Source organism: Sceloporus undulatus, chromosome 4, assembly GCF_019175285.1.
Source record: "Sceloporus undulatus isolate JIND9_A2432 ecotype Alabama chromosome 4, SceUnd_v1.1, whole genome shotgun sequence".
Lineage (NCBI taxonomy): Eukaryota > Metazoa > Chordata > Lepidosauria > Squamata > Phrynosomatidae > Sceloporus > Sceloporus undulatus.
The window spans coordinates 121,827,961-121,853,602 of NC_056525.1; the positions used below are offsets into that span (position 1 = coordinate 121,827,961).

Genomic DNA, 25,642 nt, shown 5'->3' on the forward strand with positions numbered 1-25,642 from the left:
TCCATTTTGAGAGATAAGGAAAACTGAAAGAAGCTTCTGATTTTAACACAAGCCAGAACCATTGTTCTCATTTACGGCTTGCCACAAATACATATCAGTTTGGAGAGATGTCTTGCATAGATATAATGTTAGAGACAGAATGTTCAGATTTCCTCATGCTGCTTCAGAATGCAATGTTTGCAAATGGAGCTGAGTGCATATGCTCAACCATGGATGTTCAGAGTTTCACACATTCATAGATGAATCAGCTGAACAGTCAACCAGGTATGGAAAATCCAAGCAGGTGCACATTGAACCTCTGAGACCCCCAGTGCCCATCCTAGACCAAGGAACAGAAGGATGTTTGGCAGACCTGCATGGTACTTCTCATGCCCCCCCTTTAACCACCTGAGCTTTGAAAAGCATGAAAAGAGACAGATCCTCACTCTGTACCACAGCAGAGTCTTGAACATCAATCATGATGGCGGTGCTCTCTGTGGCTTTCTCTATATTGGTTGTGATGGAGGAGAGATCTGGTTCACTTCTGCTGATAGTCCTGCCTGTCTCCATTGGCAGGTCACCCAGTAGTGCTTGCTCGCTTGTGTCTAGGCTGCTACCATCTTGCTCTGCTGGACTGATATCTTTGCCTCTGCCCAAATCAAGATGGCCTTCAGAGGAACTTGTTTCTTGGGAGGCCACAGGAAACCCAGCATCATTCGCTGGGACTTCATTGGTACTGTGAGGAGAATGGAAAAAGAGGAGGTCACAGAGAGACATCAAATGACACAGAGCTCAGCAATGTGTGTTTGCAGGCAGAAGTAAAGACTGATAATAAAAAGCTGTTAAAGAAAGTTATAGGCTGAGTTAAAAAAAAGTGCAAGGGAGTAGAGAGAAACTTTGGGCACTTCTGCATGCAGATAATACAGTCTGATCCCACATTTAATTAAAGTCAATGCAACCTGAATTTTAAGAATTACAACAGTCATTAGAAGCTTATACAGAAGAACACCCCCAAATCCCACCCTTTTGCTAAGGCTTAAGCATTCTAATAGTAAATATTGAAATATGTTCCATTAGATAAGTACAACAAATCTGAGTTTGTCCTGTCTGAGAACTAGATCTGTTATATTTATTTTAAATGAATAAAGGCATCAGAAACAAACCTGCAAGGAGCCCCTGTCTGACAATGACAATAGATCTCCAAGATTCTACAAATCACAGAGGCCTTCATAAAGTAGTACTGAGGACCTATTCAAAAAGAATAGATGTGGCAGAAAGGAGGGGGAGTAGCATCTGATGTCAAAGGCAAATTGAGTTGTACAGAAATTCACGAGAGAGATCGGAGGGGACTAGTTGACAGCATTTGGGTAAAAATAGAGAAATAAATAGATGCAACAATGTGGTAGGAGTACTACAAGCCAACAAACCAGGAAGAGGTAGTGGACATCAGTATCTACTGGAAAATGAACATACAGCTGCACTGGAGGACCTACTGATGCCTAGAGAAAATGCTTCTCTAGGCATCTGTAGGCCCTCCAGAGTAATTCTATAGAGTACACCTAGAAAAGTGTTCTCTCAGGTAAATTTTTTTTTAAAAAATTAAATAGTTGGTCTACATTAAAGGTTTTTTTTGGGGGGGTTCCCCATTTTTGCTGGGGGGAGCTGTGGACCAACCCCTATGAATATGAGGGGCTGACTGTATAGTCAAACATAGAACTTAGATTTCATGAAAGCTTATTTTTAACAAGTTCAGGGAAATACTGGGTGGAATCCCATGACTAGACATGCTAAAGAAAAAAGACAAGGGCGACGATTCTTTGCAAAAAGCACAATCACAAACAGCCCCATGGAAAAAGGAAAAAGGGAAATCTGTATCTAAAAAAGCTAATGGGTGGCTGTACAGCAAACTCAAGAGGGAAGTAAAAAAAAGGAATATGTATATAGAATGGAAAGAAGGATAAATCATCAAGGAAGAGTACAGATGTGTAACCCAAGCTTGCAGGAATAGTATAAGTAAAGGTAAGTAAAGAAAACACTGTCATTCCATTCTCTTGCTCAGAAGTCTTAAGGCCAGTCTACATTTAAGTATTTTATGCACATTGCTGCAGACTTTCACATAGTCACATCAATGATTAATTGGTTTCACTTTCCTGTGATAATTTGCATTGATTCACATCTATTCATCCTCCCACTGCCAAAAATGTGCAGCCATCTAAATCCATGCAATAGTGCACATTTCTGAGGATTTCTGCAGATAGTCTGGTAAAAACAGTAAAGCCGTTTTCTGTGGAGTTTGATTTTTCATGCCCCCCCCCAATCAATCAATCAATCAATCAAGTCCAAACTCCTGAGAATCGCATGTGGCTGGATCACATTCTATTCAACTGGAATGAGGAGTATTTTAATCGTGTAGTCAAGCCCTTAGAGAAGAAAATGAATTTTGAAAAGAGTTTTTTGTACTCTAGTGAATTTGAGGGGAAAGCTCAAGGTTGCTCAAGATTTCTCCCCAAATGTTCAGTAAGACCAAATCCCAGACTGAGATGGACAGGTTTCACCTTAATTAAAGATATCAAAAAGACGTTTTGAGACCCGTGAACTGCAGGGATTCTGTCTTTGCTGATTGTTGATAAACAGGATATATTCACCAATTATAGGCAAATGAGAGACAGAAACGGAGGAGCACTGCAAGAACCCAGTTGCACCTTCTGACCATGTTGTGTTCCTGTACCACATGTTGAAATCCATGTCATCAAGAAACATCATAGAATTTGACATGGATTTCAAAATGAAATGAGTTGCCATTTTAAATCAATGTTCTCTGGCTCATCTGTACCACTTATTACCATATGTGTGATGGAGCAAGATGCTGTGTGAATTTCTCAGAAGTTGTATTATCTCTATGGTCTGCATAGCTCTGGACTCTGGTCAGCTCTTGAAAACTGACAACTCCTCACCGAGAAGGCTGGGGAAAGATCTGTGGGGCAGCCTAAGCAAGAAACCCACTGTTACAGCGCGTCTGCGCCATACGCGAGTGCGCCATACACGGCCTTGAGCATACGCGCTCAAGCTGCGGGGCACACGCGGGGCGGAAGGGGCGGCGCGTCCCATTCAATTGAATGGGCGTGCGCGCCCGTTGCGCCCCGCGCTGCCGCACCGCTGCGCACGAGCCCCATTGTTTCCAATGGGGCTCGAGCATAGGCAGAATTCGCCTTAAGTGGAGGGATCCGAAACGGATCCCCCGCGTAAGGCGAGCACGGACTGTATTATTGTTTACCTTCAAGTCGTTTCCAACTTATCGAACCCTAAGCAAATCTATAATGGAATTTTCTGGGGCTGAAGCATGTAACTTGCCCAAGGTCACCCAATGGGTTTCCATGACTGAGCAGGGAATCGAACTCTGGTCTCAAGAGTCGTAGTCCAACCTGGATATGAAAAATTACGAGTGGAGGTAAGGATGACTCCTCATCCTCCATTAAACTGGGTACTACAACCTCTAGACCTATTTCAAATCCTGCTGCTGATTCTAGCCCCACTCTCTGGATTTAATCCTGCTAGACTCTAAAACTTTAGAGGCAAGGAGCTTTCCAGCTGCCCCCATACAGGGACGAACCATAAACCTTGGTAAGACTGGTTTAGCAAGATCAGAATCCAGAGAAGCTTGCCAGGATTGTCCTGTGAAAGCTTTTTTTAAAAAAATATTGTCCTTTCAGACCTGATGATATTGTTTTATTCTAGAACTTATTGCTAATTGCACTCTTATTGCACTTCCCCCAGTGATGGTGTACTTATGGCCCTTTATGGTGCTTCACCCACAGCTCCTGCATTTTTTATTCCATGCTTAATTAAATCCAAAATAACTGAAATTTAATGTCTATTTAAAGATACTTTGCCTTCATGATATTATCTTGTGAATCACCCAGAGGGCCAAGATCACCAGAATCTTCTCTTTTTAATTAAACAAATGGACATCTCAAATAGACAAGAAAACAGACCTCTGCCTTTTTCCTAGTCTTTAAATATAGGGGGGGGGTTACCCCCGCAATTTCCCCCAAATAGCAAGAACATTCCAACATTCTAGAGTGAATATATATATTATATGCCCTATCCCAATCTAAACCTGTTTAGCTGTGATAGATTTCTCCACAAAATCTGTCCATAGTAATGAGCTTGCAGTGGTCATAGCAAACAGTCAGATCATCCCTGGAAGGAGGGCTGCATATTTTCCACACACATAATTTTGCTTAGAAGCCTCCTTTAGTGGCTTTGCTACCTGTTTACAAGGACAAAAACTACAGAGAATTGTACATTATGTTTTTCATCCATGCTTCTTGGGGTATTGAAGAATTGGTGCCTGTAGCATGAAGCACGTACAGAGACAGGAGTGTAGATATGAGAGAGCACAGTTTTCAAGGCCAATGGAAAAATAGCAGTAAAAGCTTGACTGGAAAACATCTGTTAAAAAAAAAAAATCAGTAGCAGATCCCTACAGAACAGAATTATGTTCTCTAAAAATTATGCAGCATCAAACAAAGAAACAAGAGTACTTGAAAGAGAAAAAGATTCTTGCAATAAAGAACACAGGTGTATATCAATACACACTGCCTATTAGTTTTCGTGCACAGTACAAGGTGTTGGTAATAACCTTTAAAGCCCTTCATAGCTTGAGTCCAGCTTACTTGCAAGAACACCTCCTTCAATACAATCCACACCATACTCTCAGGTCCTCTGGGAAGAATTTATTGCAGCCAATGAAGACCAGGCTGCCTGCAGTTATCCAGGGACTTTTTCATCTGCCGTACCTAAATTATGGAATGCCCTGCCGGAGGAGATCCGACATATCACTAATCCTGACGGTTTCAAAAAAGCGGTCAAAATGGAGCTCTTCTGGCACGCCTTCCCTGATTGATCGACCCAGCTCCACAGATATGGATTGTCCAATGTCTGCCCCAAGATGTCCTGCCCCAGTTGTGATTATTTTAATCTGATTTTTATCTTTTTATAATGTTGTTTTCTTCCTGTAATTATATGAATTAGTTTAAGGATGGGGGAGAAGGGGATTTATGTATTGATTTATGTATGTATTTATGTAATTTATTTTATGTTGTAATCTGCCTCAATCCTTTTCGGAGAGGCGGGATATAAATTAAACTACTACTACTACTACTACTACTTATTATTATTATTACAGGTTTTATCAGATTAAAAAAATACTCTGTAAGGGAAACATTATATTTGCCTGGGCCCTTACCTCCCCAATTTCTGGCTGTTCTAATATGCTGCATTGGTTTCAAGCATAGTTGGGAGCAACCTCATACCTGAACAGCAGTTTGCCTATTCTATGGCCAGTCCAATAGCAACTGCAATACTTCCTAGGTCATCTGAATATCCATCATACAGTGATGAGCCAGTGTGAATCATTGCTGTCTGTCACTATGTTGCATGTTAATTATCATTATGTTTTAGGTTATTACTATATTGACTGCTCTGCAGTTGTTCGGAGCAGGGCATTTTACATTCTTGCATTGCTCTTGCCTCTGATATGCAACATGCACTTTCACATCCATGTTGAAAACCTATCAATTTTTCCAAGTCTTTTAATTTCATGTATTGTTTATACAATATCTACATTTCATTATTCTTGTACAGATCTTTGAAATCTTCAGATCAAAGCAGCATATAAATCTTTCTAAACAAATAATAAATAATTATGTTAAATGTGAAGTTGAAGGCTGTCACAACCGGCATCTATAATTTTTTGTGGGTTTTTCGGGCTATGTGGCAATATTTTAGAAGAGTTTATTCCTGATGTTAATGTTAATCTGTGTATCGTTCCGTTGTTGAATGGCAAGGTCTCAGGGTGGGAGGTTATACATAGAGACCACCAAAGGCAGTGTCCAAACACGAATCAAGGAGCATGAGAGACACTGCAGACTGAGTCAGCCAGAAAAATCAGCAGTAGCAGAAGATGTTATAAACCATCCTGGGCATAAAATGCTATTTGAAAACACCAAAATTCTGGACCATGCCAACAACTATCAGGTCAGAATGCACAGGGAAGCCACTGAAATCCACAAACACCTGGGCAACTTCAACAGGAAAGAAGAAACCCTTAAAGTAAACAATGTTTGGCTACCAGTCTTGAAAAACACCAAAATTAAGACCCAGCAAAATGCAAATGAAAAACTACTCAGGATCAGGGGTTTTCCCAGCAGACAATGGATCACTAATTAAATAGGCACAAATCCTCCTTGCATATCCTCCCATCCTGAGGCCTTACCATTCAACAACAGAACAATATACAGATTAACATGTAAATCACTCCTCCCAACCTAGAGCCATATATATACTCCACTCACTTCCATGCCAACATTCTCTAAAGATGCCAACCACAGATGCCGGCAAAAAGTCAGGAATAAACTCTTCTAGAGCATGGCTACATAGCCCGAAAAACCCACCAAAAACTTTATAACAATTATTTTATTTGTAAGTCTGGGTTCACAGGAGGCACTACAATTGTGTACTGTACATACAATTGTTGTTTAAACCAATTGGCCCACTAAGCTGGAAGAAATGAACTGCCTCAGAGCTTGGAAAAAGTAACTTTTGGGGCTATAACTCCAAGACTCCTATAGACAGCATGACCAATTTAGGAAACTGCAGTTCAAGAAACATAACTTTACCAGGCTTTATCTATCATATGGTAGGTACCTGTATTCAAAGACAGAGCCATGTTAATCTGCAGTCTGATGCATCTAAGGAAATGGAATGGAGTCCATGAAAGCTCAAGCCAGCATTATTTTTTTTTTGTCAGTTGCAAAGATACTATAGGATTCCCTTATATCTTTCTATTACATGGTAGACAGTATATAAAGGGAGTGTGTGAACATGTACCCTGTTTCTCCTTCACAGGGAACAAAATGGGGAGACAACAGAGGGAGATGTTGTATCACTTACATGTTCAGTTCCTCACCAGTCCTCTGCTCCTTTTCAATCAAGGCTTCCTTTTCCTCTTCATTTTTCTTCTGTTCTACATTCTGCTCTCCCTCCACTGGCACAACCCCTTCTGGGCCGGTCTCCTGGCTGGCTGGCTTGTGCTCCTTGGCCTCTGTTCTCACCCTGCGATGTCGACTGCGCCTCTGACTCTGTCGGAGGCGAGCCCGCTCCTCAAAGGCCACACTACCTCCAGCTTCTGACTCATTCAGATCACAGTTCCCATGGAAAGATTTGTGATGCCACTCTTCCCATTCCCTCTTGGGTCGAGGAGATGAGCTCCTCTGGTCTTCCTGAATGCTTGGGCAAGGAGTGGAACCCGGGATCTGCTGTTCCTGGCCTTCTCCGTTTGCCCGCTCTGATCTGCCCCCTTGCCCCTCCTCGTTCTTTTCAAGGCCAGAGTTTTCCAGTAGCTTCCTCCTCCGAAAAATACTGGCATGGGGATTAAGCAAAGGAGGGTCCTCACTGTTGATGCCCTCCTGGCTGGACATCTGCATGTGTCGGCGGAGCTGGCTGGTCCGCTGTTCCCACACAGACATGTGATGCCGCCTTCTCCTCTCCCTCCTGGGAAAGGAAAACAAAGGGATTCAGTCCATCTGTGCCCTGTCAGAAACACAAAAACACACATACCAGTACATACAGCATGCAACTGGACCATCAAAAAATCACATACTGGGGCTTGGTTCTCTGTTTGCCTGCATTTCACAAATAAACTCTGTACAAACAAAGAGTTTCTTGGCCTTTCAAAACCTCACAATCTGCAGGATCATGAGAAAATCAGGCCCACTAGCCAAAGGAGTTTCTTAGACCTTCAAAATGTCACCATCTGCAGGATCGTGAGAGAATCAGGCCCACTTGTGTGAGATCAACAGAGGACTAGAAAACATTCCCACCTCACATGACAACAAGCCCCAAGCAACAGGAGAATGAACACAAAGGAAGGGACACATTCAACAAGATACAAAGTTTTTACATGGCTCAGCTGCTCCTTCCACCTGCCCAACCTAGCACACTGCTTAAGCATGTGGCATCTGTTTGCATGTATTTTTATTTTAAATAAATTTACAGTGCAGTTAAACAAGTGATGTTCACAACCAAGCATGAAAATGGCAAGGATTGCCTCATGTGCTGCATGCAAACAAAAAGGGTCGTTCAGGATTGGCCCATCTAATAGGCAAATGGAACATTTCCTTTACTTGTCTATAGAGGGTGTCATCAACTAGCAGGCTAAGGGTGGTGGGGCGAGGAAGGGACCAAGTGGTGGTCATGCATGTGGTTCAGGCAAGAGCAGCAAAAGGGGAGGCATGCAGCGCCACCAAGTCCTGTTTAGTTCAGCAGCAGAGCTTCAGAGCAAATGCAACCGGACTGGTTTAGAGTCAGTATTCTCATCTTGAGAACTCTTGAGAGACAGTGCTCTTCTCTTCTTCTGTCTCCAATAACTAGGGCCACAATCCCAAACAGATTTTCTTGAGCATAAGTGTCCACAGCACAAAATGGGACTTATAAGTAAAAAAAACTACAGGATGGGACTGTCAGATAATTTCCTATTCCTAGCTGAATTTCTAGGGCAGGAAGTTTCCTTACTGATGGCACATCCTTTCCAACTGTGGTCTCACAAAGCCAGAACCTGTGGGAGTTAGTGCTCATCTACTCTCCCAGTCTTTCTCACAAATGTTTATTGATTGGTTTTTGTTTTGGTTTTTTGGCTGGGGTTGGGGGGGGGACTCAGTTTCTAAAGTATTATAAGACTGCACAGACAAACATTGTGAAAAGGCAGACATACCAGCACAGGCATACGTAGACTCACAAACACACATTCTATTTGATACACACCAGTAAACACTCAGAGTAGAACCACTAATTTTCACACAGAAAGGAAACAAAAATGTACACACACACATATGTGATCTTCACAGAGCACCTTCAACTGGTACACAGGTATATCTCACAGCAGCACACAGCTGCACGCAATGCAAACACACACACATATGTATGCACGGACGCACACACAAACACACAATGTACATGGATTACACCCTAACTCACATTTGTTCAGATTGCACACCCCAATGAGCAGAAACACATCCATACATACTCACAACATTAACAGACTCAAACCTCACAAACACACATAACCTCTCACCACAAGCAAACACATGCACACATACAGATTACTGGTGCGTGGTTCCCACATCGACATGTGGTGTCTTCTCCTTCTGTCTCTTCTGGGGAAGAAAAATGAATGGGTTCAGTCCATGACAGTATCACTGGGTCATAGGACTCCCAGTGAAGAGAACTCCACACATGAGCAAATAAAAAAACCACAGACACTAACTTAGAAGCAGTTCAGAACCCATTTCTTTCACAGAACAGTGAACTTGAAATATGAATAGGGAATGTACATTTATGCACAGTGAGTGTCAGTGTGGGGTAGTGGTTGAGTGCTGGACTAGGCCTCCAGGAGACCATGGTTCAAATCCCTGCTTGGCCACAGAAACCCATGGGGTATCCCTGCGCAGGTTACATATTCTCACCCTCAGGGGGAAAGAATGGCAAACTTTGCACAATGCTTGCTGAGAAAACCCTGTGATGGGATCACCAAAGGTCAAAGTCATCTTGAAGGCCCATAACAACAGTGCACAGTGCACTGGTCACTCCTACTCTACAAAATATTGAGTGTGTTAATACTTGGGATAAAATTTTCTGCATTTGCTTACATGCAAAGATGCATATACAGAGGTCCCAAATTCAGTAGGAGGGCATAAATGAGGAAAGCTCCATGCTTGGACATTACTCCCAGAATCCTTCAACCTGCTGGTTGGAAGACTCAGAGAACTTTACTTCTAAAAGAAACTCTTCTCATCTCTGAAGCAAGAGGTGAGGCTCCGCATTTCAAGAAAAGAATATGAAACATTGCTGCCAGCAAAGCCTTCTGCCTCAGACCTCAGGAATCTGGGACCATACTTGGCATTGCCATTCAGGACTGACAGTGACAAGGCACTGAATTGGATTAGATATTTAACCAGACTCAGCTATAAAGTGGCAGGACAAATACACATCTTTGCCACTATTCTAGAAGCATACAAGCATTTTAACTTGACTTCAGTGATTTGCTTTGCTTCCTTGTTTGTGTTGATTGAGCCACCACAAAATGGGAAGAAATAGAAAGTATGATTGCTGTGTGACCTATCTCAAAAAGAAGCACTAGAACAATTCACTGTTACAGACTGCCAAAATGAAGCTGCTTCGGGTCTCTTTGGAGGTATGCAGTTTAAATGATGCATGCATCCTAAGAATCCGGAAGCTGCACCAAAGCTGCACTCCAGTGCTTAGGAATGGAGTGTGGCTTTAGCGTGACGTCCGGACTCTTAGGACCCATGTATTATTCAAATAGCATACCTCCAAAGAGACCCGAAGCAGCTTTATTTTGGCAGTCTGTAACAGGCCACTGTCTATCAAATAACTTATTCAGTGGATTAATCTTAACAGAGGTACTTCCTGAGCTAAGAAAAGTTATTTTTTTTCATGTACAACTCCCAGAATCCTGCAGCCACCACAGCCTGGATTCTAAACAACTGTAACTTTTCCTAATTGTGGGCTCTTCAATGAACCATCAGAAAGCAGAGGTGTCACTATCTCAGCCACCCATGAAAAAAGTTTTGGTTCAGATTTTGGAATTCTGGATAAAAAAGACTCAACCTGTATAACCTCTGGCACCCACACATTCTTTCCCTGCTATGCCAAATCTCTTACGTGGTTTAGAAAGATTATATCACACCCTTAAAACAAAGCATGAGACAGAGCTGCAGGAAGCAGAAACCACAATGTTCCTTCTCTGAAGAATAGAGCATAATGATTCTATTAATGGATTTCACTGAAGAATAATGAATCTATTTCTGTTTGTTGCAACAACAGTGAAAAGAAAGAGAGAAAGAGATTTAACCACATACAAATTCTTCTATTTATGTTGTTTATATACAGAGAAAAGGAGGCATAACAAGCTTATGGAAAATTGGCCCTTCTGTATAAAGGGGAGCAGAAAGACTTGAACCTTGAATGGGGTATAATTACATTTATCTCTCTCTGTGTGTGTATGTGCGCATGTGGAAGAGTCATATAAAGGTTCAAGGCTGGTTCTTGGCATACGGGAAGATCAATATATGTTAAGACTTCTTTTTAATTCCTTATAACAGGTGATATGGGTGATTCTGTAGAACTATCCTTTTCAACTCAGTTGTAATGCTTGCTGAGATTCTTCCGTACTAGTACTACACACAACATACGTAAAACCACCTAATCTGTGAATACTATAAATATCAGTTTTTTACATATGTCTTATACATCGCTCATATTGTCAACAGATCATATCCACTGCACAGAAACCATCAACCAGCCCACATGAAAGCACTCTCCTGCAACATAGACAGAAACCTGTGAGTAGCACAGGAAACCATCAGACATCAAAGCCTTGTGGCTTGCACATACTCATATCCATGCCCACACTAGCCAATGCACATACATTCGTATCCTTTCATACATCAGCAGTGTATCATTACCACACCTTTCCTTCATTACTTTCATGGTAAGTGATCTTTGTTCATTTGGTTTTGCCTCTTTATTCTCTCCATGGGACCTCTCCCCCCCACCACACCATCTTGCAATTTGATACTTTTAAAAAATTCTTGTAATCAACAGACACTAACAGATACTTTTTAAAAATTGTAATTTACTCAGACATTATTGTAGGGAGACTTTATCTATTTGGGGCACAACACTCAACTGCAGAATTTTAGCTTCTTTTTGGAGAAATGCATTGCCTTGGCTGCTTTATTGAACTGTTCAATTTCTCAACTGAAGATTTTCTAGTTCATTTAATAATCTCTTTATTTCCATTTAAAAAGAGAAATATTGGCAATGCGGAGTATTTGCTGGAACCATATTACTGTCTCATATCAATAATAGAGCAGCATCTATATCATATGAATAGTTATATCACATGGACATTTCCCTTTCTACCAATTTACATTGGAACTACTGGGACGCATAGTATTCATGTAAGGTACCCATATGATCTGGCCATATGATCTGGCCTACAATCAGAGAATCATAGAGCTGGAAGTGACCAAAAGAGCCATCAAGTCCAACCTCCTGCCATGCAGGAAAACACAATCAAAGCACTCCTAACAGAGGGCCATCCAGCCTCTGTTTAAAGACCTCCAAAGAAGGAAGTTTATCATACTCTGAGGGAGTGTGTTCCACTGTCAAACAGCTCTTACTGTCAGGAAGTTCCAACTAATGCTGAGCTGGAGTCTCTTTTCCTGTAGCTTGCATCCATTGTTCCGGGTGCTATTATCTAGAACAGCAAAAAATAAGCTTGCTCCATCCTCAATGTGACACTCCTTCAAATACTTAAACAGGGCCATCATATCACATCTTAACCATCTATTCTCCAAGCTAAACATACCCAGATCCCTAAGCCTTTCCTCATAAAGCATGGTTTCCAGATCCTTCACCATTTTGGGCCCTCCTCTGGACACACTCAAACTTGTCAACATCCTTTTTGAATTGTGGTGCCCAGAATTGGACACAACATTCCAAGTGAGGCCTGACCAAAGCAGAATACAGTGGCACTATTACTTCCCTTGATCTAGACACTACATTTCTATTGGTGCAGCCTAAAATCCCAAGGGCCTTTTTAGCTGCTGCATCACACTGTTGACTCACGTTCAACTTGTGGTCTACTAGGACTCCTTGATCCCTTTCAGAAGTATTCTCATTGAGTCAGGTGGCCCCCATCCTATATCTATGCATTTCATTTGTTCCATCCAAAGTGCAGTATCTCATATTTCTCCATGTTGCAATTCATTTTGTTAGCTTTGGCCCAGCTTTCTAATCTATTAAGGTCATTTTGAATTTTGATCCTGTCCTCTGGGGTATTAGCTACTCCTCCTAATTTGGTGTCATCTGTCAATTTGATAAGCATGCCCTCTATTCTTTCATCGAAGTCACTGATAAAGATTAAATATTACTGACCCTAGGACATAAGCCTGTGACCAGTTTGAGCATATCACACATAATTTTGTAACATTCTCTCTTGACCCCCCAACTTACTTCCCTTTTTCCTAAGCTAAAAAGCCACAAATAAATAAAGCTATAATAAAATAAGATTGTTGCTCGATGGTAGAACATATGCTTCCATGCCAAAGGTCCTAGGTTCTATCCCTGACACTTCCAGTTTCCAATCCCTGGCATCTCCACTTTCCAGCAGGGAAAGATTCCTTAGGCCTGAAACCTTGGGAACCATTGCTGCTAGTTAGTGTAGACAGTACTGAACTAGAAGGGCCAGTGGTTTGACTTGGCATATGGTAAAGATAAGCGGAGATAATTTTTAGATGTTGGCACTATCACCAAGAAAACCTTTCCAGCAACTTGCTGAAATGTGCAATCCTATAATGTCTACTGACAGGTAGTCCCACACTGCATTTAATAGCTTTTTGGGGGTGGGGGTGGGGGAAGCAAATACATACATGGTACCAGACTTAGAGCCTTTCTCTTTTCATATTCATTTGAACCAACTAATAATTTTGAGTCACACAAAGCAATGGTGTTTTCTTCCTGAGTATTTTCTCTAGGTTTGCATGAATCTTTGCAGCCCTAAAGTGAGGAATTTGCACTCCTAAAACCCGAGAATACACCAAAAACCTTTTGAGAAATGTAGTGTTAATCAAATACACAAATAATCTAGGAATGGATATAATCTTCTTCAGTAGTTTGATACCCTTGCTAAAATTCAGCAGCGAATCTACACTCTTTCTTTCTTATGTAACAAATGACTGTAACAAATCTGAGGACCTGGGGATGTAGGGATTCATGATGGATGAGACTGGCAACTCACTCTATAGCAGGCATGTTGGGAGCAGACATAGGACTGACTTCTTTGGCTTTCTGCAGAGCATGCTTCTGATTAAAAGCCTCTTCTTCTTCCTGCTCATCCTAAACACAAGACAAAGGGACTAGTTAAAAGAGGGGGAAACACATCAGCATTCATAATGTCTCATGCACTATGAATGACTGAACTGTATCATTAGTCAGGGCATTAGGCTGTAATATGGTTTAGTGCAGAAACCTGTACTGCCAGTTTAAATGCAAGAAAGTAATGAGAAGAGGATGCCACAGTTTCTCACTTCTGCCTTCCCTCCTCAATTGCTGTGTGACATGCCCACTGTGTGTGAACTCACTGCAGTACTATCCCTGGTAAACAGTTCACTCAGGTTTTTATATCTCTGCAGAAACTGCCTCCACCATGTCTTCATTCATTTGTGAGACACTGGTATGTTAATAGTAGATTATGAAAGAGCTATGCTGGGCAATGGATAGCTGTTGATTCTAATGTGCGTTGGTATCTCTGAATCTTCACATTTTAATTTCCTTCTGTCTTGTTGAATAACCTATATTAATATTCTGTTTGCCCTTCTTGTTTGTCTTTTATGACTCTGTGGCCAGTATCGTGCATCGCTCAACATGGATTAGTAAGTCAGAGTGGGGCTCTGGCCCATGCAGAGGGGGAAATGGAATGCCAACCATCAAATTGTCCAAAAAAGGACATACACAGGCACCAGGGTGACTTATGCCTCTATGTGCCACTCACACAGGGGTTCTTAACATTTTTTAAATGCAAAGGAAGGCAAATCTCCAGAGCATTTCAGCACCAGCAGCCTCCTCAAGCAAGAGGTGGGACCAAGTGGTTTTGCTTAGAACAGAGGCAGAGAAGTTCCAATAGGCAGGTAGCAGTGGGAAGACCTATAGGACAGGAACAAAGAGTGATGAATCCTCTGAAAGCAGCAATTCTCAACCCATCTGCAGTCTTAACTCTGGAAAAGGAAATTTCCACCAGTGCGAGCCCAGATAATCAAATGCCATATAGAAGATTGGGGGAATTCATCAGGGAAATCTTAATAATTGGTCTGTTGGTAAGAATGCTCTCATTATTCTCCCTCTCATATTTATGCTGCATCCCTGAATCTCACTAGTTTGATTGCTGGTAGAACAAAGAAGAGTACCTTCCTCTCAAGTAAGCTGTCATTCCTCTCAAGTAAGCCCTGGTGGCGCAGTGGTTAAATGCCTCTACTGCAGCTGCTCACTCAAAACCATAAAGTTGCGAGTTCAACACCAGCAAAAGGGCTCAAGCTCGACTCAGGCTTGCATCCTTCTGAGGTTGCTAAAACGAGTACCCAGATTTCTGGAGACAATTACCTTATAGTTGTAAACCACTTAGACACTGTTAGTTCAGTATGAAGCGGTATATAAATGAAGCTGTTTGTTTTTGTTTTGTCATTTCATTATTATTGTTTTTGATCTTAAACTTTAACATAACCTAGCTGACTGATGTTCAGATGGACCCAGGATAAAAACATCATGAATCATCAAGACTGACAAGACAACCATTTTTAAAATGGCTTTTATTTTTGTGAAAAGCAGCAATCTTTACAGGCGTGTAACACAGAAACCGCCAGGGTGACCTCTCTGAAAATTAGCATTAGTCCCGTTCCTTAGGATTTCTATGGATGTGTGAATTTCTTTTCTTTTCTTTTTCCTTCCTTCCTTCCTTCCTTAAAGTTATAGTCATCCTTGGATTCTCAATAGAAGTCAGTAAGGGAGGATTAGCAATCCATCTTTCCAAATTTTTATTTAGTTTTGGGTCCAGATTGCAATGAATTGGATGTAGGTCAATCTGGATTGGAACAATTTCAGATACAAATCACTGCACTTAGTTCTAAACTGCATCAAGAGGTCCATGTACAGCTCTAATGAAACACTGCCTCTGGCTCTATTGCCTCTACCATTCCTTCCTCAACTTCATTGAAAACTATTATCCCTCTCTCTCCATTAGCATTAGTACTTTGAATAAGGGAATTCTTTGTAAATTTCACTGATACTAAAGAATGGAGGTTGTCTATAACATAGGTCCAAAACATAGTGCAGAGATTATCCAGTTTGAGTCGGCTTTAACTGCTCTGATTCAGTACTAGGGAGTCCTCAAAATTGTAGTTTATTGTGGCACCAGAGCTCTCTGGCAGAGAAGGCTAAATGTCTCAGAAAACTACAATTGCCAGAATTCCCTAGCATTCAGCCAGGGTAGTTGATGTGGCCTCAAACCAGACTACTTCTGCAGTATGTTTTGGAGCACAAGCAGGTAAGCACTAGTGCATTTGTCTCTACCTGTGAAATTATCATGATTTTTAAAATTACACTTATACCCCTTTTTTCCCTCCAAACCCTTCAGAGGATCTTGCATATCATCTCCAAAAGGAGTTTTATCCAGAAATGTTACTAAGTGGTAAGCAGTAAAACTGCCTGGAAGCCATTGGCTTGATTTGATCTTTACGTATGGACCATTCTTGGGGAAATGTAGAATCCTTTGACATTGTGTCTTGTCAGCATATCATGTAAAATGACAGCAATTAGATTATATGCAGTTTACCCCCCACTTGTGTGAGGTGGCATCATAATGTGTTCCCTTTTCCTTCTAGGCGTCATTTTTGTAATTATAGCCATAAAATATTGTAGGCCTTCATTATTAGAGAGAAGAATATTTGTCTCTCCCTGAGGTACAATGGACAATGCAACAGATTATCATGCTCAATTTCATTCCATTAACCATGTCAGAGTTATGTTTGTGCTAGAGGATCTGCTTGGCATCCAGGCAGTACAAGAGAATGATGAAGCTGTGCTGGAAACCGGAGATATGGAGTGGAATGTTTCCATGTCTACCAACATACCACTTCAAAAGCACCAGTGGTTTCAGCTGCTCAGCTAACTCATTTTAGTCTGTGCCGTATCTTGGAACGCAACCACACACCAATTCCCAGTGAAACCCTTCTTGGCATAGACCCAATTCATAATGGTTAACTAATGATCACTTCAGCAGTGTTGGGCAGCAGAGGAAAATGAATAACATTTCTGGTGCTGTGCCCTCTAAACATTGTCAGTAATGAAACCTGACCTTTGAAATGAAAAAGAATAACCAGGCAATCTGAGAGGGAACTTTTCTTGGGCATGACCCACTGAAAAGAGCTGCAGGAAAACTCACTATCTAGGTTGTGTGTGTTTGTGTGTGTTTGATATTAATAACTCAAATACGCTTGTCTTGTTATGATTTTGCTTATTCCAGAGCTGAGTTATTGTTATTCTGTAACTTTTATGTCTTAGATTTCACAAATAGCAAATTGAGTTAAGTCCCATCAATATGTTATTAGGATGGTTGAGAATAAATGGGGATCTCGATACCCCTTAATAGCAAGTGGGTGACAAGAATGAAAATGCCTTATATTTACCTTTGTTAGCTCTTGTGCATTGGCTAAGTTGTCCACAGCAATGGCCAAGAAGACATTAAGCAGAGTATCTAAAAAAGTTGAGGATGAATGAACCACCTGATCAGACCAACTCTAAGGTGAAGCTCATGCAGAGACATCTTGCTAGTGTGGACACAGTTTCCCCATAAGATTTTAGCTGATATTGCTCCAAAACTGATTGAAAGATGGAATCATTTAGGGGGAGGTAGAACATAAGAAAAGTATTCAGGTCAGCACTGCAACTCTCAATTAATAAAGAATGTCAACTGTATTACCATGAACTAGGCCTCAGCACCATTCATCTCTTCCAATGCCTGAGAGCCCACAAAAATCATAGGATTCCAGGCCAGTTCTAGAATCTGTAGTTCTCTGACCTGTCATTTGAGGGGGGAAATTAGATTAAATCATGAAAATGGACCAGAAAAATGCACACCCCTTCTTTCCCCCAGCTATGATTTGCAGCCCATTATGGTTACCAGGTGCGGAAGGCTATATTTCAGAGGAATGAAATGGTAAAACTACCTCTGAATATTCCTAATATTCTTAGTACCTGAGAAAGCCATATGAAATTCATGAGGTCACCATAAATGGACAGGCAACTTGACATAATGGCCATCTAGGTTCTAGGTACTTATTATGTACTTCCTATTGGCTCTAAAAATCCAAGTAAAAGTGGTTGTATGCTCATATTATTGCTCTCCATGGTGCTGAAATCTGCAAAATGCTGTATCAGAATCAGCTTCAAAAATAGCACAGTTGGAAGGATACAGTTTCCAAACAGGGTGAGAACAATAAAATAGATGGATGACCACATTCCTGAGCTCACACCGCCTTGGGAGCGGATCCCATTGTACATCACTTCATTCCAGTCTTCACCTGTCAAGATCTAAACAAACAAGCACTTCTGTTACAATCACATACTTATTTTACGCAAGGAAAGCTGTTGCTATAGGAAAGTAAATACCATGAAAAACAAATCGTACACACAAAAAAGAAGAAAGCCATTTCATCCATCCCTATTTCAGCCTATTTATTTATTTGTTCATGTATACCCTGCTCTTCAGCCAAAACGGCTGCCAGAGCAGCTTACAAATCATTAATTTGACAATTCCCGACTATTAGGCTTACAACTTAAATAAGACATAACACACAAAGAAAAGGGAATGGCAACAGCATATGTTCAGCACATACTGACTATTCTCCTCTCTTTCTGAGGCCACAGCAGTGGAAGCTGGGATGGAGGGAGGACATTTCCTCAGCTGCTAGGCCCAGGCATGATGGAGCTGTGCCTGCCTAATCTTGTCTCCTTCCCAGGCTACACTGGTAGCACCTAGGATGGGGCCAAGGACCCATTTTTCATTTGCCTTCAGATACCTTATTGGTTGTCTAACAAAAATCTAACACAGCAACATAAAGCCAGTGCCTTCACAGAAGATGCACACAGCATCTAGTTAGAAGAAAGAATATCTCAGTAAGACAGAGAGGGCTGAAATGGAGATAAGGAAACAGTTAAAAAGAAACACCGAGAGCCAAGCTACTCCATCAGCTCTTTCCAAACCACACAACTGTAGACCGTAGGTCAGAGGATCTTGTATTCTCTCTATTTAATAAAAACTACAAAAGCAATTTCCTGTACACAGAAAATTAGTATTTGGGGGAATAAATCTAGCCCTAGGATAGGATCTTTCTCATAACTATTTAGATTTCTGTTTACTAGAGATTTTGACATTTTTAAAAAAATGCAGTCTTTCACCTGCACGCCTGGCACGTATGTATGTATTGTATTTATAACCTGCTCTTTAGAAATGCTCTGGTCTAGTAAAGGATGCATCAAGTATGATGCAGTTCTGAGTATGTTATCCCTTGGTTTTAGAAGAAGAGGCCTACATTTAGTAGTAAGAATCTTTAAGTTGAGTGTTTTCTCAAGCCTTTGTTGAGTTATTATTGAGAAAAGATTCATTTAAAGCAGTGGTTCTCAACCTTCTTAATGCCGCGACCCTTTAATACAGTTCCTCATGTTGTGGTGACTCCCAACCATAGAGGAGCGGTGTCTCGGTTCCTAAGACCACTGGAAATATGTGTTTTCTGATGGTCGTAGGCGACCCTTGTGAATGTAAGGGGGCCACAACCCACAGGTTGAGAACCACTGCTTTAAAGGAAAAGAAAGGGCGTGCCTTGCTGAAGGGAGAAAACTATGCAGTTGTGGCATTAGGAAGGTTGAGAACCACTGCTTTAAATGAATCTTTCTGTCAGGAAAAAAGAGATTAGTAGCAGATACAGAAAGAGTGCGAAAAAAAGAAACAGAAGGGTTTGAGGGCAGATGAGTTTCTATAGTACATAAAATAGAAAAAGTGGGGGAAAAGGAGATGGGCAAATAAGTACACCTTGTGCCTAAGGTATTGAGAACTTTATCACAAGGACAAGGAACATAAAGCAATAGGGAGGCATGGCAGGAACCCAAGTCAATGCTTGTAGTAGTAGTAAAATAACTGCTTTAACAGAGAATTGAGTGAAGATGAGATGTCAGAAAAGTCAGCTAGAAGAAGACAGTACTAGCATTTCCCATTGGCATTAATTAATTGGTAGTTAGATAATCACAGCCTCCTATATAATGAAAGTTTCAGGGAAGGTAGTCATAGCTGTTGCAAGTGAGATGTTTCAAAAGAGTTACATGAAAAACTTCCTCTTTCATATGATTCTGTTATGTCGGATTCTGTCTGAGCCATATTAAAAATCACCTTTGGATTGTGGAACAAAATATCTCTAAGAACAGACAAAAATGTTAGGCTACAGACACTGAGAGTTTATGTTGCAGGACAACTTTGTTAGGGCTGAGTGCAGAACAAAAAAATCTAAATTACAATGGATGTTCCTGAGGTTGTCCCTTCTGTTTCTCCAACATGTTATATAATTAGCTCATGGGTTGCTCTGCTTTTGCTCCTCCACCACTGTTGTTAGCAGGGATGGCATGCCTTGGTATCCCAGGATGTGAACCAAATTCTGCTATGAATTACGGAGGGGAAGGAAGAAAATGTAACACATAACAACTATTTTCAGAGGTGTCTCTGGGACTTTTACAATGTCTGCTTTCCTCTGAACCACATTTGACAAAACAGAACAATCTTGATAGGACAGAGACAGACGAGTGAATCCCTTTAGATTCATGCATGCAACCAACAGAGTCATACCTGGAAAACCGTCATGATGGCTGCTGGGAAAGTATCAAAATTTGCAGAAGGAGTCCCATCCATAAAATTAAATCTGAAGGATGGAAAAAAGTGAAAATTACACACTAGGAAAAACCTCTTGTGACATAAACAGCTTATCACACACCTTCCTTGTCCCTTTCTCACTCTCTAGCTTTTCCTGTTATTATATTTTCCCCAGCTTTATGACAAAGGGGAAGGATACTTCTGTTGCCATGTTCTCTGCCTCTCAAATTCTTTTGTAAGAAGGGGTCCCATGAAATTTAAAGGACTTATCCAAGGTTCTGAAACCCATTCCTCAAACAGTTTTATCACCTTGGACAGCTCCTGAGAGGCTGAGAATAAAATCTGGGACAGATTCATCAGACCTTCATGACATGGGAGCCACCACTTGCTGCTGGCTCAGTATACTGTACTCTGCATACAACAGTCAAGATGTTACACACATTTATGTACACCAGTTAGATAAACAGACAGACAGGTAGGCAGGCAGAGATATATATTGTTTTACAACAGAATTAGGTGTCAGAAGAAAATGGAAGGAGGGACAAAACGGAGGCGAGAGGGTGAACATGGTCAGGGCAGTCCAGGAACAGTAGACAGGATCTGTATAAGATATTCAGCTCTGTCTCACAGTCATTAACAAAATTGTGCAGATCTCACCACATTGTCTTGGGTTCTGATAACAGTGCATATATTTCTAAATCTATCTCCATAGGAAAGACTATCATTCTTTCAAAAGGTTAGCTGAGAGATTTCTAGGATGCCATATTTTGCCAACAGGTAGTGAAGTGTAGTGCTTGTGCAGTGCACCTGCAGACACAGGAAATATATGCAACACCAGTCTTGCCTTCCAAGACCTTTGTTCAGAAAATGATATGACCCAGCCACAATAAAGTGCAAGAAAATAGCAAGTGACTGCCCACCATTATTTGAGAATAATCTGCTACATGAATAAAGCAACTGACAAAAACTAATACTGTATAACCCAGTCAAATGGAAGAGTTTTATGGAATATTTTAGCATATCGGCACAGTTATTTCAAATAAATCTGCCTTGTTTTGTCTGGTCATCCACTTACCTGCCACCAAACAGCTGCATCCCAAGCAGGGCAAAGACTACAATGAAGAGGAAAAGGAGGAAGAGGAGGCTGATAATAGACTTCATAGAACTCATCAGTGAGACCACCAAATTCCTCAAGGAAGCCCAATACCTGGAAAATCCAGATGTTACTATAGCATGCTTCCAAAAGCATTGCAAGACTGTTTCATTTCAGCTAGCTTTTGGTAGCCATGATTCAGAGGTGCATGAGTGCAGTATAGAGGAGGGTGTGTGCGACAGTTGTTATTTGACTGGTTTTCATCTACAGTATTTCATTTATATATTTAACTTAGTTTAATTTAGCTATGTTAAAGAATAGTAAGGACTATAAAGCAGAAAGGGCAGCAGTATGGCCAATGAAACAGGGAGGAACTAAGCTAGAGTAAAAAGTTATAGGAAGCAACCTTGCTTGGGAACATTGGCAAAAACGTGGAACTTAATTCCTTTGTTCTACTCACTTTGTGACTTTAAATATCCTCAGAAGTCGTAAGGCTCGCAAGACACTAATCCCAAAAGAGGTGCCAGGTCTGAAGATAGCCCAAACAACTTCAAATATGCTTCCTACTGTGACCTGAGAGATCAAACACGAATAGGAAGAGAGAAAAAATTAACAAAATTGTCCATTACTAGAAAGATGTTGCCACATATTCACTCCTATATCTTAAGAGATATTCCACATATTTACAATTTCTCCCCCTCACATAAATATACAAACACACATATTCACAAATTAACACACATAACTCAAGCAATTGGAAATAGATACATGTTTTCTTTTGTATTTGCATACCCTGTATGTTGTTCTTGTTGTTAACTGCCCTGAAGTCAACTCTGGCACATGGCAACACGGGTTGAGAAAACTCCAACTTCCCCTATCATTCACTGCTCCACTCAGTTCCCACAAACTCAAGTCCATGACCTCCCTGACTGAGTCAGTCCATCTAGTGTGTAGTCTCCCTTTCTTGCCACAGCCCTCTATCTTTCCTAGCATTGTTGTCTTTTCTAGTGATCCATGCCTTCTCATGTTATGGCCAAAGTACGATGGCTTCAATTTGATCATTTTGGCTTCCAAGGAGATTTCAGGCCTGATCTGTTCAAGGATGCATTTGTTTGACCTTGTGGCTGTCTGGGGTATCCTTAGCACTCTTCTCCAGCACCACAGTTCAAATGAGCTGATTTTCTTTCTGTCTGTATTCTTTACTGTCCAGCTCTCTCATCCGTACATGGTGATGCAGAATACAATAGCTTGGATGATTCTAACTTTAGTGCTCAGTTGTATATCTTTACTCTTTAAGATCTTGTCTAGTTCTGTCATAGCTGTCCTTCCCATTCCTAGTATTATTTCTTGGCTGCTATCTACATTCTGATCACTCTTTGGTCCCAGGTACAGGAACTCTGACTATTTCAGTTTCTTCATTGTCCAGGTTGAATGTATGTGGTCATTATTTTTGTTTTCTTTATGTTCAACATTTAGCCTGCGATTTTGTATCTGACTTTCCTTAGTATTTATTCCAAGTGCAAGATATTTTCCACTAGCATTATAGTCTCATTAGATTGTTGATGTTTCTTTCTCCTATCTTCACTCCTTCTTCTGAGTCTAACCCTGTTTTTCTTATGATGTTTTCTGCATACAACTTGAACAAATATGGTGATAGAATGTAGCCTTGCCTGACTCTTTTGCCAAATGGGAACCAAGCTGTTTCTCTGAATTCTGTTCCGCCAGTACTTCCTATCATGAGTACAGATTTCTCATTAGAACTACCAAATGCATCTGCACTCCCATGTTGTTGAGAGCTTTCTATAGGATTTTTGTGATCTACAGTGGTGCCTCGGGTTACGAAATTAATTCGTTCCGCCATTCCCTTCGTAACGCGAAAATTTCGTAACCCGAAATAGCTTTCCGTTAGCGCTGGAAGCCTATAGCATTTGAATTTCGCGCCGAAATGAATTTCGTAACCCGAAAAATATTTCGTAACCCGAAACAGTTTTTGCCAATCCAACTTTTTCGTATCCCGGAAATTTCGTAACCCGCGCATTTCGTATCCCGAGGTACCACTGTATACAGTCAAATGCTTTGCTATACTCTATAAAGCACATGGTTATTTTTCTCTGGAATTCCTTTGTGTGCTCCATTAGCCATCGTATGTGTACAATTTGATCACTGGTGCCTCTTCTTTTCCTGAACTCTGCTTGCACCTCTGGAATTTCTTTCTCCATGTATAACTGGAATCTATGTTGCAAAATGTTGAGCATAATTTTCCTTGTATGGTAGATAAATGCTATGTTTCTATAGTTGTTGCAGTTTTTTGTGTCTCCTCTTTTGTGAACTGGGATATATATTGGTTGTTTCCAGTCAGTTGGCCACCATTTTGTTTTCCGTATTTGTTAGCATATGTTAAGTTAGCAGTAGAGTTACTTCAGTCTGTATGCATTGTAGCAGCTCAATTGGAATAGCACCTGTTCTTGGTGATGTAGTTTTCCAAATATGTCTTATTGCCACTTCCAATTCACTTTTTAGAATTTGGGGTTCATCTGCATATAGTTCTTTACTCCATGTATCGTTCTTTTTTCATCTCTTTTATATAACTCTTGTGCGTATTGACTCCAACATCTTTTTATTTCTTCTTGATCATTTAGTATTTTCTTTTTCTTGTCATAGAGCATTCCAGCCCTTAGTTTGAACCTCCCTTTGAGTTCCCAGATTTTGTGGAATAGGTCTCTTGTTCTTCCTTTTTTGTTATCTTCTATTTCTTTGAATTGATCATTATAAAGTTCTCTTTATCCTTGCGCATTAGACATTGCACAGTTACATTCATAGTTGTTTTATTTTTATCTCCTTTTACTTTTGCCTCTCTTCTTTCCCTTTCTGTATCTGCCATCCACTGTTTCCTCTCTTTCTTTTTGAACACCGTTAGTGTCTTTCTGTATTCTTTTTTGATTATGTCCTTGGCTTCTACCCATAATTCTTCAGACTTTCAGTTGAATATACTTAATAGTGTAAATCTATTTCTTACATTGTCAGTAAATTCGGTTGGAATGTTCTTCAGGTCATATTTTGGTATATTGACTTTTTGTTTCCTTTTTTGGCTTTACTTGAATTTTTGATGTAAGTAGCTCATGATCTATGACAGCATGGTCTGGTTTTGGCCATGATGATGGAGCTTCTCCATCTTCTGCTTGGATGATGGTAATATTTATAGGCTTTCCCTGGAGTTATACTGATAATATTCTATCTGACTTTGCATTCTCTCCTGACTGCTTTCAGAACATCTTTCCTTAGAATGAAACTCACCCAATTTCTTCATGTTTTTTGTCATTTCCTGAATATACCACTGTATAATAATCTGACTCAAAATGTCCCATTCCTGCCTATCTTATCTCACTCACCCCTAGTATTGCTATGTTTGTGCATTTCTTTTGTTGTTGTTGTTGTTTCTAGCTTCTCCTGTCTCATGCTTCTCACATTCCATGTTCTTATTACTGTACATGTGTAGTTCTGGTTCAATCTATATTTGCCTTGTTTAACATGTCAGCTATTTGCCTTTTTATCTTTAAGTTATTCTGTCCTGTCTGCCTCTCTGTGTGCTAGTCCTTCCTTTGTTTTGTTTTAGTTGTCCCATCTAAGGGTTTTCTTGCTGAAATAGTCTTGCAAGGAGAGAAACCTCTGCTCCTTTTGCACAGTGCCAACAAGTGTCAGTGATGGTGTCACTACTGTTCTATCTGAGAGATATAACATCAGTGTCACCCACTGCTACTGCTGCTGCTCAGTAGCTGTTTGTATTTATACCTGTTTGAGTTTCCCCACTGCACTTCCCTTTCCATCCTTCATGCCCCCGGCCTTCCTCACTGCTTACCTGCCCCTGCCTCATTTAGCACCTAAGTCATCCTGTAAAATCTGTAATAAAAATAACAACTTCACTGCAAAATACTAAGCCATTTGGGCCAATTCTCTCAAAAGCATACACAATTTTTTTCACCAGTTTAATAGTAATGTCTTCTTTCAAAGAATCCTGA

At 40.7% G+C, this 25,642-nt stretch overlaps 1 protein-coding gene across 1 annotated transcript in view; it reads right to left on the reverse strand.

Moving 5' to 3' along the window:
- The window catches only part of CACNA1E (calcium voltage-gated channel subunit alpha1 E), a 378,294-nt gene that overhangs the window by 100,791 nt on the left and 251,861 nt on the right, over positions 1-25,642 (reverse strand). Inside the window, 9 exon segments of the mRNA XM_042461588.1 lie at positions 426-715; positions 6,934-7,533; positions 9,138-9,194; positions 13,865-13,962; positions 17,304-17,371; positions 18,090-18,207; positions 20,510-20,582; positions 21,609-21,740; positions 22,087-22,199. Coding sequence (XP_042317522.1) covers positions 426-715; positions 6,934-7,533; positions 9,138-9,194; positions 13,865-13,962; positions 17,304-17,371; positions 18,090-18,207; positions 20,510-20,582; positions 21,609-21,740; positions 22,087-22,199 — 1,549 coding nt within the window.